Source organism: Haliotis cracherodii, unplaced genomic scaffold (genome assembly GCF_022045235.1).
Source record: "Haliotis cracherodii isolate W230 unplaced genomic scaffold, xgHalCrac1.p SCAF_8, whole genome shotgun sequence".
Taxonomy (NCBI): Eukaryota; Metazoa; Mollusca; class Gastropoda; order Lepetellida; family Haliotidae; genus Haliotis; species Haliotis cracherodii.
The window spans coordinates 9145137-9159035 of NW_027266341.1; the positions used below are offsets into that span (position 1 = coordinate 9145137).

Below are 13899 nucleotides of genomic sequence, written 5' to 3' on the forward strand. Positions count from 1 at the left end.
GGGGCCCGTTTTGGGCACTTTTCCCCAACGCTGAGCGCGCTAGTCATACGTTACTCACGCTGGGCATACGCTGGCCATACGTTGAAGGCGCCAGACACACGCTGGCAATACGCTTTTATACGCTGTCATAAGTTATGTATAAGTCAGTGATACGCTCCTAATGCGTTTAAACATGCGTTACATATACGATGAACTCGTTATGTTTACGTTATGGATACGCCCAAATCATGTTTTTTTATGAGAGCTCGGCGTATGACAGCGTACTAACTGTCTTTTACACGCTAGGTGCAAGTTACTCTAAAACGTTGTTGTGTGACAGGGTCATTAAATAAGCACCGGTGTTCTGTAGATTCCCATCACAAATGCATAAAACCACCATTAGTAACATGTCTGGATTTGAGTATAGGTTTTTCAATATTATAGACACATGGAGATATATGATGCCAAACCCAACAGTCAAGAGCTCACCGCTGAGCCAAATCGATGAAACTGTTGCCTTGAATGTGAAACGAACCTGTTCATCACTATTTCCCATAGAACGTTGACTTTCCACACTGGGAAAATTCATTGCATTGAGAAGCTTTTCTAATCCTCGACTACAACAGGGGGCTTATCGACGTAAAATGCCTTATTAAAGGCTATCTGATTAAATCCTTTCAGATGCATTTGCCATGACTGTGCATTTCAAACTAGCCCGGAAGAACGACTAAGGACAGAAAACACTTCAGTATTGAAGCGCGTAATTCATTTTGTGACATCACTCTCTGTTAAATACGGGATAATGAAACTCCCAAGGATCAAATTTTATTCAATTATTTTCCAAAAAAATATTTCGAAAAAATCTCAATGACGACGTGGGGATGCAAATCCGTCACTTTTACGTGGCGAATAGAAACGTGGAACGGCATAAAGGGATTATGCTGCGACTCAGTCAGGGCGTCAACTTGCTTTCATCATGTTTGATGCCTTACAAATGAAGATATTCATCAGTATTAAAAGCATGTGGTTGCTGTTAAACTATCTGGGTGTCAAACACATTAAGAATAACCAACACACCGTGTCTGCGTGCACTTGAACTTAAATCTGTGGCTTGTAAGTGGGTTTAACATCCACTTGCATGCATGTTCATGCGTGGCTGCTTGTACTAGTCGTAATGCCCGTATTAAAGTGCCAACACAATGAGATACCATACTGCAGTTAAACAAACATACCCTACTCAGACACAGTACACAGACTCCGAGCCGACTGGTCCTTGCTTTATCCGATTTATACCGAGTGCGAGTTAGGGTAACAGTTTCATTTGAAGCGGCCGAGGGTCGAACCACATTCCTTTCGCTCTCCATACAGTCTCTCTATCCGCTATATAGATTGTATATGTATGTTACCAAGAGGATTAATGTGCTATTGGTGATGATGCAATCCCGGCTTCTGTAAGGTGTCAGAGAGAATCCTGTGACCCCGTGAGACGTGACTGACCCCAGGAAAGTTGCCAAAGGAGGGCTACATTCCAACTCACAGGAATGCCGACCACAACAAAAGTAAAACACTTAGAACCAATGGAAGAAACGTCCCCACGAACGCCAAATACCCACCTCCACACCTAAACTTGGCCGACCCCCTTACTGACTATATCAATAAACTTTGAAATTTCACGAATTTTTACTTCATGGATTCCAAATATACCAGTGCCAAAAGGGTAATTCTGTGTTCAGTGATGCTTTAACTTCTAAATGTCACTCAAAGATAGGAATTTGTAACAACGATGTTGGTCTTGTTTTACAGAATCATGATTTCTGCATTGATGTGTGAGTATGATAAAATATGTCTTGTCCATTGTGGACGTAGAGTCGAATCCAGACAACGTGGACCACTTCTCATGATACTGATTATTGGGGGCGGTCGGGTAGCCTAGTGGTTAAAACGTTCGCTCGTCACGCCGAAGACCCGGGTTCGATTCCCGACATGGGTACAATGTGTGAAGCCCATTTCTGGTGTCCCCCGCTGTGATATTGCTGGAATATTGCTGCGTAAAACCAAAGTGATGTACATGTATACCCAGGCAAGTTCCATTGGGATGTTTGAATGATACCCCAACCAATGTCTAGGATTCGGTTCATACACAGCCCTGGAACGTCAACTTTATGTGTTTAGGGAAATATACATTCTTCAGTGATGTGCATACAGATAGCACAAACTCCGTTGCAACGAGTCAGATGCATCCAAAGCTCATGGGCCCCTAGACAAAAAATACCGTTGCCATAGTAATGCGCCCGTGAGAATTATTATGTTGGTGTATAACTATATAACATAACGCATTTGCCCAAAATATACACCAAATTTTAACGATTCTTAATTTTATGTTTTCCTGGCGATAGTTAATAACAATATGATGTGGAATCAATACAGCCAGCAAGACCAGAAAAATCATATATTTCTAAGGCCAATAAAAAAATTGATTATGTTCCACGAGTAAACCCGTAACCATATTTTAGGGCCTACGTGATCGATTTTTTGTGTGTAAGTAAGGGTAATATCTGCATGCAACCACTCTAAGTTCTCTGAAACATTTGATTTGATAAGAAGGAATCTTGACTTTGCTTCAACAACCCTAGCGCATTACCAAGTTTAAGAACTCATGTTTGCAGGGATGACTGCATTTCATTCATTTATACATGATTGGTGAGCAATTATTCACGAACAGCTCCTACAATAATGAATTGATGACGTATACTAATCTCGATATTGCTCTTTTCGATTAATTTCAGACGAGGATTGATGGTAGCAGCCCTTTTTTCAGTTTTAATTTTCTATTTAAAGGTCTGATGCGAGTGCAGAATTTACACGCCAAGTTGAAGGACGTTGTGCCTCGAGTTGACATGCGCTTCCGGCGAGTTGATGACGTAACAGATGCGCATGAAGACCTGCGCAGACTTGACAGAAACCAACATGAAAACCGCAAAAATATCATTTTGGATTTGTCATCATATCACGCCTATAATGATATGCTGAGACAGGTTAGTTGCAGTATAGAGTGTCATAACCATACATGTATTGGGTTGATTTTTTTCAAATACAATTGTTTTATGTAACGTTCTATCTCTATCGGGTGGGGTAGGTAAACTAGTAATTTAGACGTTGTCTCCACAGGCCTAAGGCTGGATTTGATTTCTCTCAAGGGTACAATACATGTAGACTATTTAGCGTGTACCCCGTCGTGATGGTGCTGAAATATTGCTAAGAGCGGCGTAAAATCATATTAATTTTACCACGCACTCATTCTATCTATTACTTGTAATCTGGGTTCACAATGTGGAGTTGGTTGGTTGTGTGCCGAACCCCTGGCGGGGATTGTTGCTCATACTATTGACCACTGGTCGTCATCTTCCAGACTCGATTATTGAGAGATAAACAACATGCACTCACTCATTGATACCCTGAACCCTGACAAGCATTACTCCCACATCAGACTGATATCACTGAGATACTGTTCTATGCGGCGTTAGACAAAACTGGCTTTTACTATAATATGACTACATGAAAACGTTGCTTAAACTGTTATAGTTTGGGAGACAAAAGGACCGAGTGTATTGAAAATGTATTTTTTATGAAACAAATTTGAAAAATGATTCCGCGCAGCATGTAACATGGAGTCAATGCAGTAGCGCATTAACATTAAATTGTACACTCGAGAAGCAATTCTATACCATACACATTTAATTTTAATAAAGTAATAAAAATGTTAATACACATCTCGTCTAAGGTGGTTATATTTAGCGTTACTCGGTATAAATAGCGCATCCAGATTAAAGAAAAACGGTGTTGAACATCAGAAGCCCTTTTACGCGTCTTTCAAGTTTGTTTGTTTGTTTTAACGCCACGCTCAGCAGTATTCCAGCTATACGATTCACGAGGTACGGTGATTTATTTCCCGAGCCTGACAACAGACCAATTCAGTCCCCTCTTGCGACCAGCACAGGTTGCTAGGGAGCAATTCCAAAGATGGAGAAACGCTGATTGTGATGCAGATTGTATATTGTAAATGTTTATCATTTAAATGAAATCCACCAGTATGAATACAGATGTAGATAGCTGTAGAAAACCAAGATTTCGTTTTCGGCAAGATTCGAATCCATCATCATCGGATCATTGTATAACTGAGAACGAAGGGATTATGACAAGCAAGCACGTAAAGATACTGTTTATTCGCACGACGTCGACCATCCCAATCCTGGTATTGTTCTCTTATCTTAATAAACGTAATCCGGACCAGCTCGACTGGGGACCTATCCACATTTGGTGATCCTATGTTTGCGAGTACATTACTTGATAAGTAATTTGGTGACAAAAATTAACCATGAATTGTTAGTAACAAATATCGAAACATCACATCATATTCTTTATTTCACTTTTTACATAATAACAAGACATTACTATTAAGAATCCATTCACACAAAATGTACCTCATTGATGAATGATTTTGACATTCAGGCTTTGCGAAAAATTGAAAATTATATATATAAATTTTAGAAACAAAGATTGAGAAAGATGTATGCAAATGTGTAATGTTTCTTCAGAAAATGAATAACTATTGATAAATTAAATACAAAATTACACTAACAGAAAGGGATACTCAGACTGTGTTATAAACAATCATGTAACTGAAACTCATATTCATGAAAATCATAGCACAAGGTCACAATATAGTAGTCTCAGAACTGTAACTTGGACGTGAATGTAAAAAGTGTTAAATTATCTGCACATTTCGACATTATGGAATATTAGAAATCTCAACACCCAGTCAAGTAAGTATGTGTAATCAATTTCACAGGGAACAATAATTTTAACATTGAGTGAGCACAATTATGGCTTGGACGGCACAATGAAATTATATCGAGACAGTTCACGGAGATGCCCCTCATGACAAAAACCCTTGGAACATACGTTTTAAGTCTGTTAGTTGAGCCTGGAGATTAAGGCATCGACGTCCTGCGAACGCACCAAAGATACATGGTTCTGCAGTCGGCCGGTGACAGAGAAGCATATGTAGGCACAACGTAAGACTGCGTGGCAAGGCTATATCTGATGTCTTGTGTGGAATACAGTATTCCGGTAAAATCAATTGAATTTCAGATTTATGTTTTTTTATAGCTATGAGAGGTGAGTGAGTGAGTGAGTATGGTTTTACGCCGCTTTTAGCAATATTCCAGCAATATCACGGTGGGGGACACCAGAAAGCTATGAGAGGAATACTTAAATGAATTAAATGAATTGCCACAGCAAACGAATATGTCAAGACGTGACATTAACAGTTGTTTCTTGCTCCCTTAAGAATAACAGGTTTCGTGATGTTTCCCCATATTTTTATTACTTTATTTAAATTAAATGTGTATAGTATTGAATTGCTTCTCGAGTGTACAATTTAAGGTTAATACGCTACGGCATTAACTACATGTTACATGCAACGCTAAATATAAGCACCTTAGACGTGATGTGTATTAAGCAGGACGAGCAGCTCATAGACAAGACCCCAGTCATAGAATATAAATAAAGTCATGTAAGTGCCTGGATGCACATACGCTGGCCTCTTTTTCCTGAGTATGAGAGGAAAGCATCGTGACACCAACTTAAGCCACTGCTGAATGACAAAAAAAGTTGTTCAGACCTGCATGTTTATGGAAAACAACACAGAATAGAAACAATCATTAAGTACTAAGCGAAACAACATACATTCTAAAATTTTCACTTTGAGGGGAATGTGTCACAGGATGCTAGAATCCCATTCTTTATATTCCCATGCAAGAGAAAACGGCAATTAGCCTTTTAGTAAATCACTACTGGGAGAAAACATAAAATGGCATAGTACCCTGAAGGGTCATAACGTTTCCCCGGCGCTCGCTTTCCCAGATAATGCTGGCATTGCCAAAGCCAAGGGGGCGATAATCAAGCACTTGCTGACGGTAATGGAGCTGTGTTGAGGAAGGTGGATTGTAGGACAAATATTTTTGCACATTTCCATGCGTAAGGCTTGCGTTTGACCGTCCATGGAACATAAAGTGTATTAAAAAATTTTCCACGGAAACCAGTTTTTACCCTATATACGTGATATAACTCCGGAATGTTGTGAAGCTCTGACTTCATGTGACCCGAGAGGCTCGACTGTGCCTCTGTAACCGCCAACATGAGATGTGGGAAACGAAGCATGTAATATTGCTATTTACAAGTTTTACATGCCATTGCTCATTATTCAATGTTGTGCAAGGAAACGTTAAAGTTATGTAAATGAAATGACCGATTGAAATTGAATAATATGAAGTATCAGTGGCACTGAGTTTTATCATGCCATTTAAGTCTGATTTTGTAAATAGATGCGAATTAATCTCAATCCATTTGAAAGATATCGTTAGTTATTTGATAAAAACCGTTTCAAGTGGTGACTATTACAAGACCCGAAGGTCTTGATTTTAAAGTTTCAAGAACGCAGCGCCGGGGAACTGTATTGGAAATAATCCATGTAATCAATACCCGAATTGTATAATTCTTCGAAAGAACATTGCTCAAATAGTTTCCGAAATCGATGTTTCTGTCGACTGTTTTCGTCAGTTACTTATTATCATCCTGCAACTATTTCGCCTTTTCCATAAGCAAAAAAATCCATTTCAAATGTAACCGTATTGAAGCCCCTTTCAGTTTTAATGTTACCATTTTATACCCAGAAAGAAGCTAGGGGTGTGAAAGCAGTGATTTGAAACTATGACAGTGACCTAAATAGGAACATCTACTTGACTAGCCTTTGGACTTACATGTCATTGATGATATTACCTGTTATCTTGCTCTGTTTGTTTCATAGCAAAGGGTGTAACATAACATTCTAAATACCATTACTATTTCTGTAAACATGTTGAATAACAAATGGTGCACGATGCTGAGACCCTTTTAATATAAATACATGTTAATTTATATAATCAAACCAATCCGATAAACATGGTATTACGATCCGATAAATATGCAAATTATGTCAACTTGCAGGAACTTTTAATCAGTTCCATACTTCAATGCATCGCCTATTTGCACTGCAAAACTAATGTCCAACACTTGCTATCCCATGTATGAGTACTTATGTAAACACACATAGCTGTAAATCTTTTGGCACTATATAATATCCAGGCCAATGTCCTCGGGCAAGTTATTCATACCTGGTTTCTAAAGTTACTTCCTGGAAGATGAATTTTTAACATAACCGTTACACTACGTTATCGCAAACAAAAACCGTATATCTCAACTTGAAGATTGTGAAATATAATACTTGGAAAGAAAATGTAAATAAAAATTAACGATTGGTCTATTTAACATTTTGTTATGATAAATGACGTTATCCGGAAGCTGTCATGTGTCTTCCCGAAATAGTTAGAAGGTGAAGGTCAAGGTTAATCAAGTAACATTGCCAAAAATGACAAGATAAGCAAGTCCGGCTTTATTCAATCATAGCTGGATGTTGGGTTACAGCCTTCCCGTCCAGTATTAAATGTCGATTCTCTCAATACAATCTAACCTTCAAACACCATTCTATTGATTTTCCTGTACGCCAAACTATTATGAAAATTTAACGCCACTTACATAAGTTCACCTTCTTTTAAGTGAAAGAGCAAAGATGGTTTTTCATGGATCAGTTTACTCAATCCATTAGTGTTATAAATCTTGCATCGGTCTGATTTTTTTCACACGGTGCTCCTGTTTACCTACTCTTCTTCAAACTGTAGTTCTGACAGATTTACAGGTTCCTTGGTGTTTATACTACGTTCAACAGTGACCGATAAGGTTTTGATTGATCAGGTCTACGCTTTGAGTATACAGAAGCAACCACTGAACGCTCTTTTGTTGCAGATTCCTGAAGTGGGGATGAATAGAAATGGCTACAATTATCTCCTTGGCACGCTGGTGAGTATGACTTATTTGGCGCACTGAAACTCCATCAACAACCCTATAGATTAAGGCGTCAGGATCTCCTATATTTTAGAACCGTTCCCCAGATAAAAGACCAGCCCTGACTCTAAGCCCATTATAGCAAACCTGCCTCCCTTTGGCAAAAGGAGATAATGCATCTTCTATGAAATATTAAAAAAGTGTCATACAGTAATAAGGATTTCGGAACTGACGCCGAAAGTCTTCGAGCATATTTCAGATGGATGAAAAACCTGTCTAAGTTTGCTTAAAAACATAGACTTATAAATTGATATAAGATCCTTTTACTCTGGTAGATTATGGATGTGAAAAAGAACCGCTATAACCCCTTAAAGCAAAGTCTGGTAAGATGCAATTGATATATTCCAAGAGATGTTTATGGTTGTTTTTATATACCATATCAATGGAAATAGTCATTTGTGAAACTGCAGTTAGTTTGAGTCTGTTGTCTAGCGCCGCATTCAGTAATATATGCCATCAATAAGACGGATTGATGATTGATGTGATGAGCAAAGTTTCACTCCGTCGTGGTACGATGGTACTCAATCAACCAAGTCATCGAGACTGACCATCCAAATGCGACAAGCATTGGTTGCTGTGGACCAATTCTTATCTGGCATCCTTACACTTCTTTCTACTCATAGGGGGCACGGGGAAAGGGGCAGTCGTCTAAGGCGCCGCGATTCGCTGTGCAGAATTGCGTCCCTTGGGCACTCCAGAAATCTATGCTATGAATGTGGGTTCGAATCCCGGTTCGCCCCGATTATGTTTCTAGGTTTGTCAGCACTATACCCATGCTCGCGGGTTTCACCGAAGTGGTAAACGTGTAAAACTGGCATCACTTCGGGCTTACCTCCCACATTAAGCTGACACGCCGTGATGTAACTGTAATACTGTTAAAAGCGGCGTTAAACCAAACTCACTCACTCATCTGCTCATATAGGCCAAGGGATGTTTGATGTCAAGGAGGTGAGTGTGATAACACAACCCAAGTATGGAGTAAAAATAAATGTATAAGATAAAAATAATAATAAATAAGTTGACAGTTTACATATTCACCTCCATTCACTACGTTCACACCCACAGCATGGCCTATTCACTAACTATCGCCCTTCACGCACTTCAGACACTGCACTCAATTTACACACATCACAGGCACTGTTCTAGTTTCCACGCTTTGGGGAACAAGGTGACCCATATGTTTTTGACGCCGCAAATCACCATGCAAAACTACGTCCTTGTTTATATCAGGATACGCGGGTCGTGACTCAGAATCACCGAGTCTCCTCGGTTGTGGTCGCGTAAGGCTGGGCCTACCCTCTTCGCTTAAGCTGACAAGCGCTGATAAAATAACAAAAACATTCAGAACGACGTTAAATGCTTCGCATTGTTTGCCTACAGTCCATTTGCGAAAAAAGGAAACCAATGAAATGCTAGAAAACTCATATGTCTACGCATTTAAATGAAAGAAGAAACTTTCCATGACGAAAATCATTAAAACAATTGCAAGTCGTATTCTGTTTGTATTTTCTGACGAAACACAGTAATTAATTTACTGTTGCTTTTGTTTTCAAATTAAATGCTCATATTGAAATACAGATTCAAGACATGTTCTGTAACAATTCAACAGCAGTTATTTGACAGTTCTTTCAATTCCTCCTCGTATATAATAGGATTCAGCCCTTGCTGTATCTGCAATAACATCCGGTGTTTTTACACCAACCCTTCATCAGGTGTCCGTGGTATCTGGGCCTTAGATCAAAAGGAAATTCTTGTACGTAGATATTTACAAAAGTGCATGGAAGATCGGAATCAATGATGATATACATGTTTGTTTGTTGTTTAACGTCGCACTGAGCAATATTCAAGCTATATGACGGCGATATGTAAATAATCGAGTCTGGACCAGACAATTCAGTTATTGACATCATGAGCACCGATCCACGCAATTGGGATCGATGACATGCATCAATCAAGTCAGCGTGCCTGACCACCTGATCCCGTTAGTCACCTCTCACGACAAGCATATATAGTCGCCTTTTACGGCAAGTATGGGTTGCTGAAGACCTATTCTACCCCGGATCTTCACGGGTCAGCTCCTTTTTGAGTTGGTTAAATGTAGGCGGCTTGTTAAACAATTCATTGCAAGCTGCGTGACATAACAAGAGTTATGAGGGTGTTTTACCTCCTGATAAAGTACAAGAATATAAAGAACATTTTGACCTGGAGCTCTCCATGCAACCTGCTGCATTTGGGGTCTGTCATTATTCCAATTACTCTCCTCCATAATTGAGGATGGCCAAGCAGAGACTTATTCTCCTTCCAATCATCTGCTTAAAGGCAAACGATGTTTTTGAACGTTTATGTTTCAAAACATTATTGCGTCGCTATTCCAAAAAGAAATAGCCTTGAGTTATTGTCATTGTCATATCACAGTCCCTGTCACAGTCACAGTCATAGTCAAAGTTGCAGCAATAGTCATATTCGTAGTCAAAGTTACAGCCACTGTCACATCCAAAGTCACAGTTACAGCCATTGTCACATCCAAAGTCAAATTTACAGCCATTGTCACATACAAAGTCACAGCTACAGCCATTGTCACATCCAAAGTCAAATTTACAGCCATTGTCACATACAAAGTCACAGCTACAGCCATTGTCACATCCAAAGTCAAATTTACAGCCATTGTCACATCCAAAGTCAAAGTTAGTGCCAATCACATTTATAGTCATAGGTACGGCCATAGTCAAATCCAGTAATATCCCATTTATGTTAATGATATCACACTCACATTAGTGGTCACAGTCACATTCACAGCCATGGTCAACGTCATACAAGACAGTGTATGTCATAGACATACGCACCGTCATATGTATATTCACAAATACAGTAACGGTGGTACTGGTAAGACTATGAAGAATATGGCATGACGATTGCGAGAAGAACTGTATTATAGCGGTAGATAAACCGAACAGAATGTGTGTTGTTCTATATTTATTCGCACATGTATGTTTTCGTGGGGTGATCCAAAATGGTATAATTATAATAACATCAACAGACTTTTAGTAAAACAAAGATATCAAGCCGTGACCTGGATACCATTATATATAAAGTCTACAAATGCTATTTAAACAGTAGGGAGCCCGAGCGAGGTAGAATCGGATAATATCAATCACTGGATTGTCTGGTACAGACTCGAATGGTTAATTTACAGGCCGCCGTTATATGGCAAAACTGCTGAGTGTGACGTTAGGCAACGAAAAACACATAGGTGTTTGTTGGGGGGAGTGCTACTGGTACAGAGGGACGTGTTAACTAGTTTCTCGAACGCCTGGTGTCATTACTGATTACTGATTTTCAGTGACCAATGTCATGCAATTCCACCACTATTTTGCATCTTAAGCCGTATGTTATCTGTTTCGGCAGGTATTCAAGCAGGTTGTTCTCTTGCATTGACAAGATGTGACGTTAAACTTTAACTCAGTCACTTACTCTGGCATTGCCATTTTGAAAACTATTAGTCACAAACTGTGGCTGGCAGATGGAACCTCGTCGTATCCTGAGGGCGTCAGTCAATGTATGCTCCAGACTCGATCGTGTGCATTGGTCCAACGCAACGTTTGTCCATATTCAGCAAGTGCTGGCCGGGGACAGCGGAAATGGGCTTCACACAATGTACCGGTGTTGGGAAAGACCCAGGACCTCTTTAAAGATAGTCGATTCATTAATAACGACTTGAAGTTAACACGTGGCCTAAATACGTACATTTGGAGTTTCCCTTTCTACACACGTCAGCAGTTTGATTCAATATACTCCAGTAAGCATTGTACATGCACGCTGTGTGTTTTTACTGTGTTATCTACATTGAAGCCGTTCGATGAAGTGAGTGTTCGATGGTTTCTTTTCGCAACTAACCCACCGGTACCGGTAATATTGCTGAAAGGAAATTCACAGACAAGACCAAATAAGAGAATTAGAACATGATCCCTTCTATGCAGTAAAGTAATACTACACTATTTAAAGGACACGCTAATTTGAACAACGGTTTTTAGGCCTAGGAAGACTCACAAACACCATGGTGTTTTAATCCAAGACAACGAGAGGACTTTATTCGCACTGCCATTAAACTCCGCCGTGCAAGGAAGAAATAAGACCGCTGATTGATCACCATCAGATACTAAACAGAAAATGATTTGTTAAAAAGTGACAGAAGAAGATCGATTAGTTGAACACGCGAGGAACTGGTGTTTAAGGTACAACCTCTAAACTAACTAATTGGCTATCATCTATCTTTCATTTTAAAGAGTGTTTAACACTACGTCAGCAATTTCGCAGACATTAGTTGTGGTCTTTGGTGAATATATTCATCCGAATGCGACAAAAAATAGATTAATAAAGTTTACAACCTCGGGTTCTCGCGAACGTGTAGGATGAGGTTGTGTTAGAGTTTTCAATCCGATATAACATTGCTGCAGAAGCAGTGTCAAGACTGATCTGATCTTATGGATGTATTGCAGCTGAACGTCGTATTTATCACATTTTTATTTCACCAGATACTGTTAAAGGTTGCAGGTATTTCTTTACAGAAACATTTTCATGTAACGTCTCACCAAACTGACATCAATAGTTTTGGGACCTAGCCTGACCTTTTCGATCTGTCGACAAATAAAAATTTTCCAACGTCCTTTCTGTATTGAGTGAGGAATGAATAATTGTCAAAGAGTGAGTCACTGAATTTGGGCTAACGCCTTATTTAATAGAATTCCGTAATATCACGGCGTGTCAGCTTAATATGGGAAAAAAGCCCAAAGTGATACACGTTTGAGACGTTCAACACTTTACTGAATCCCAAGGGTTATGGTTTCCGACAAACCAAGTATCACATTCATGTTTGAATTTTAGGATTCAAACTAACGCTCATTAATCCTGGTATACCCGAGGGACGCAACACTGCACAACTTATTGTCGAATTTAGAAGACTTGGCCACTCGTGATTCCTATATGAAAACAATTTGATATGAATGATTGCAACACTTACAGCAATACACAGATTTTGTTGGTCAGCAACTTGAAAGTTATAATTACAGAAATGTAATTGAGGGTCTAAGCTATTAAAGAACCTTGAACAGTTAACTTACATACATTCGTAGCAATATTTATGTTTCCAAACGTATTAAAATAACATGGTCTTAAGGTTTCCTTCAGAAGTTGTTAATCTGATATCTTGCCATACCTTGCAAACACGACTTTTTCTCGCCAATATTGTATGCAAAAAATGGGTTCATAAGACAGAAAAAAGATCGGATTCCTACTTGGAAAACTATCGAAACCAATTGGGAAATCACAAAAGCATGGATTGACTCGTGGAACAAATACGTAAAAACATTGTACATCTTGTGTTGTATTCCACATGGACATGGCAAAAAAAAAAGGCAAATGTTTTTTCCCTACTTATAATGAATGACCTTTACAAACTTCGTAAAACATTTCAATACAAAACTCAATTACACATAAATATTTAATAGAAATAATAGAAATAAATATGATCAGATAAGGGGTTCTGAATCATCAGGACTGCTGCCATCATTCTGTCTTGAAAGATATGACTTACTGTACATGGACGTGCCATGCAGTGTTCTTTCTTACTTAATTTGACAATGGTATGTTCATGTTTTCTCACAGTTTGATATCTGCTTGTTGTCTGAAAAAATCGTAGAAAACCTTCATGTGATTTCCTCTTAAGATGCATGTGTGGATTGGCCTGCATATTTTACAGTCGATGATAACAAAGTAATCGATTCATTAATGTTTCGAGGAATGCATTTCTGGTATGTCGTCATACGAGTATTATCGACAAGGACAGATACCTATTCATCCTCTTTTACTTTGAATTATGCAACTTGACGTCTAATATTGTGTCCACAATTCTAATTGTAGTTT

General features: G+C 39.0%; 1 protein-coding gene across 1 annotated transcript in view; it reads left to right on the forward strand.

Annotated features, from left to right (window-relative positions):
* Positions 1 to 13899, forward strand: part of LOC139449470 (glutamate receptor-like) — a 113934-nt gene that overhangs the window by 41359 nt on the left and 58676 nt on the right. The window contains exons 4-5 of the mRNA XM_071230887.1: positions 2818 to 3014; positions 7882 to 7935. Of these exons, the coding sequence (XP_071086988.1) occupies positions 2818 to 3014; positions 7882 to 7935 (251 nt within the window). The remainder of the gene's footprint in view (positions 1 to 2817; positions 3015 to 7881; positions 7936 to 13899) is intronic.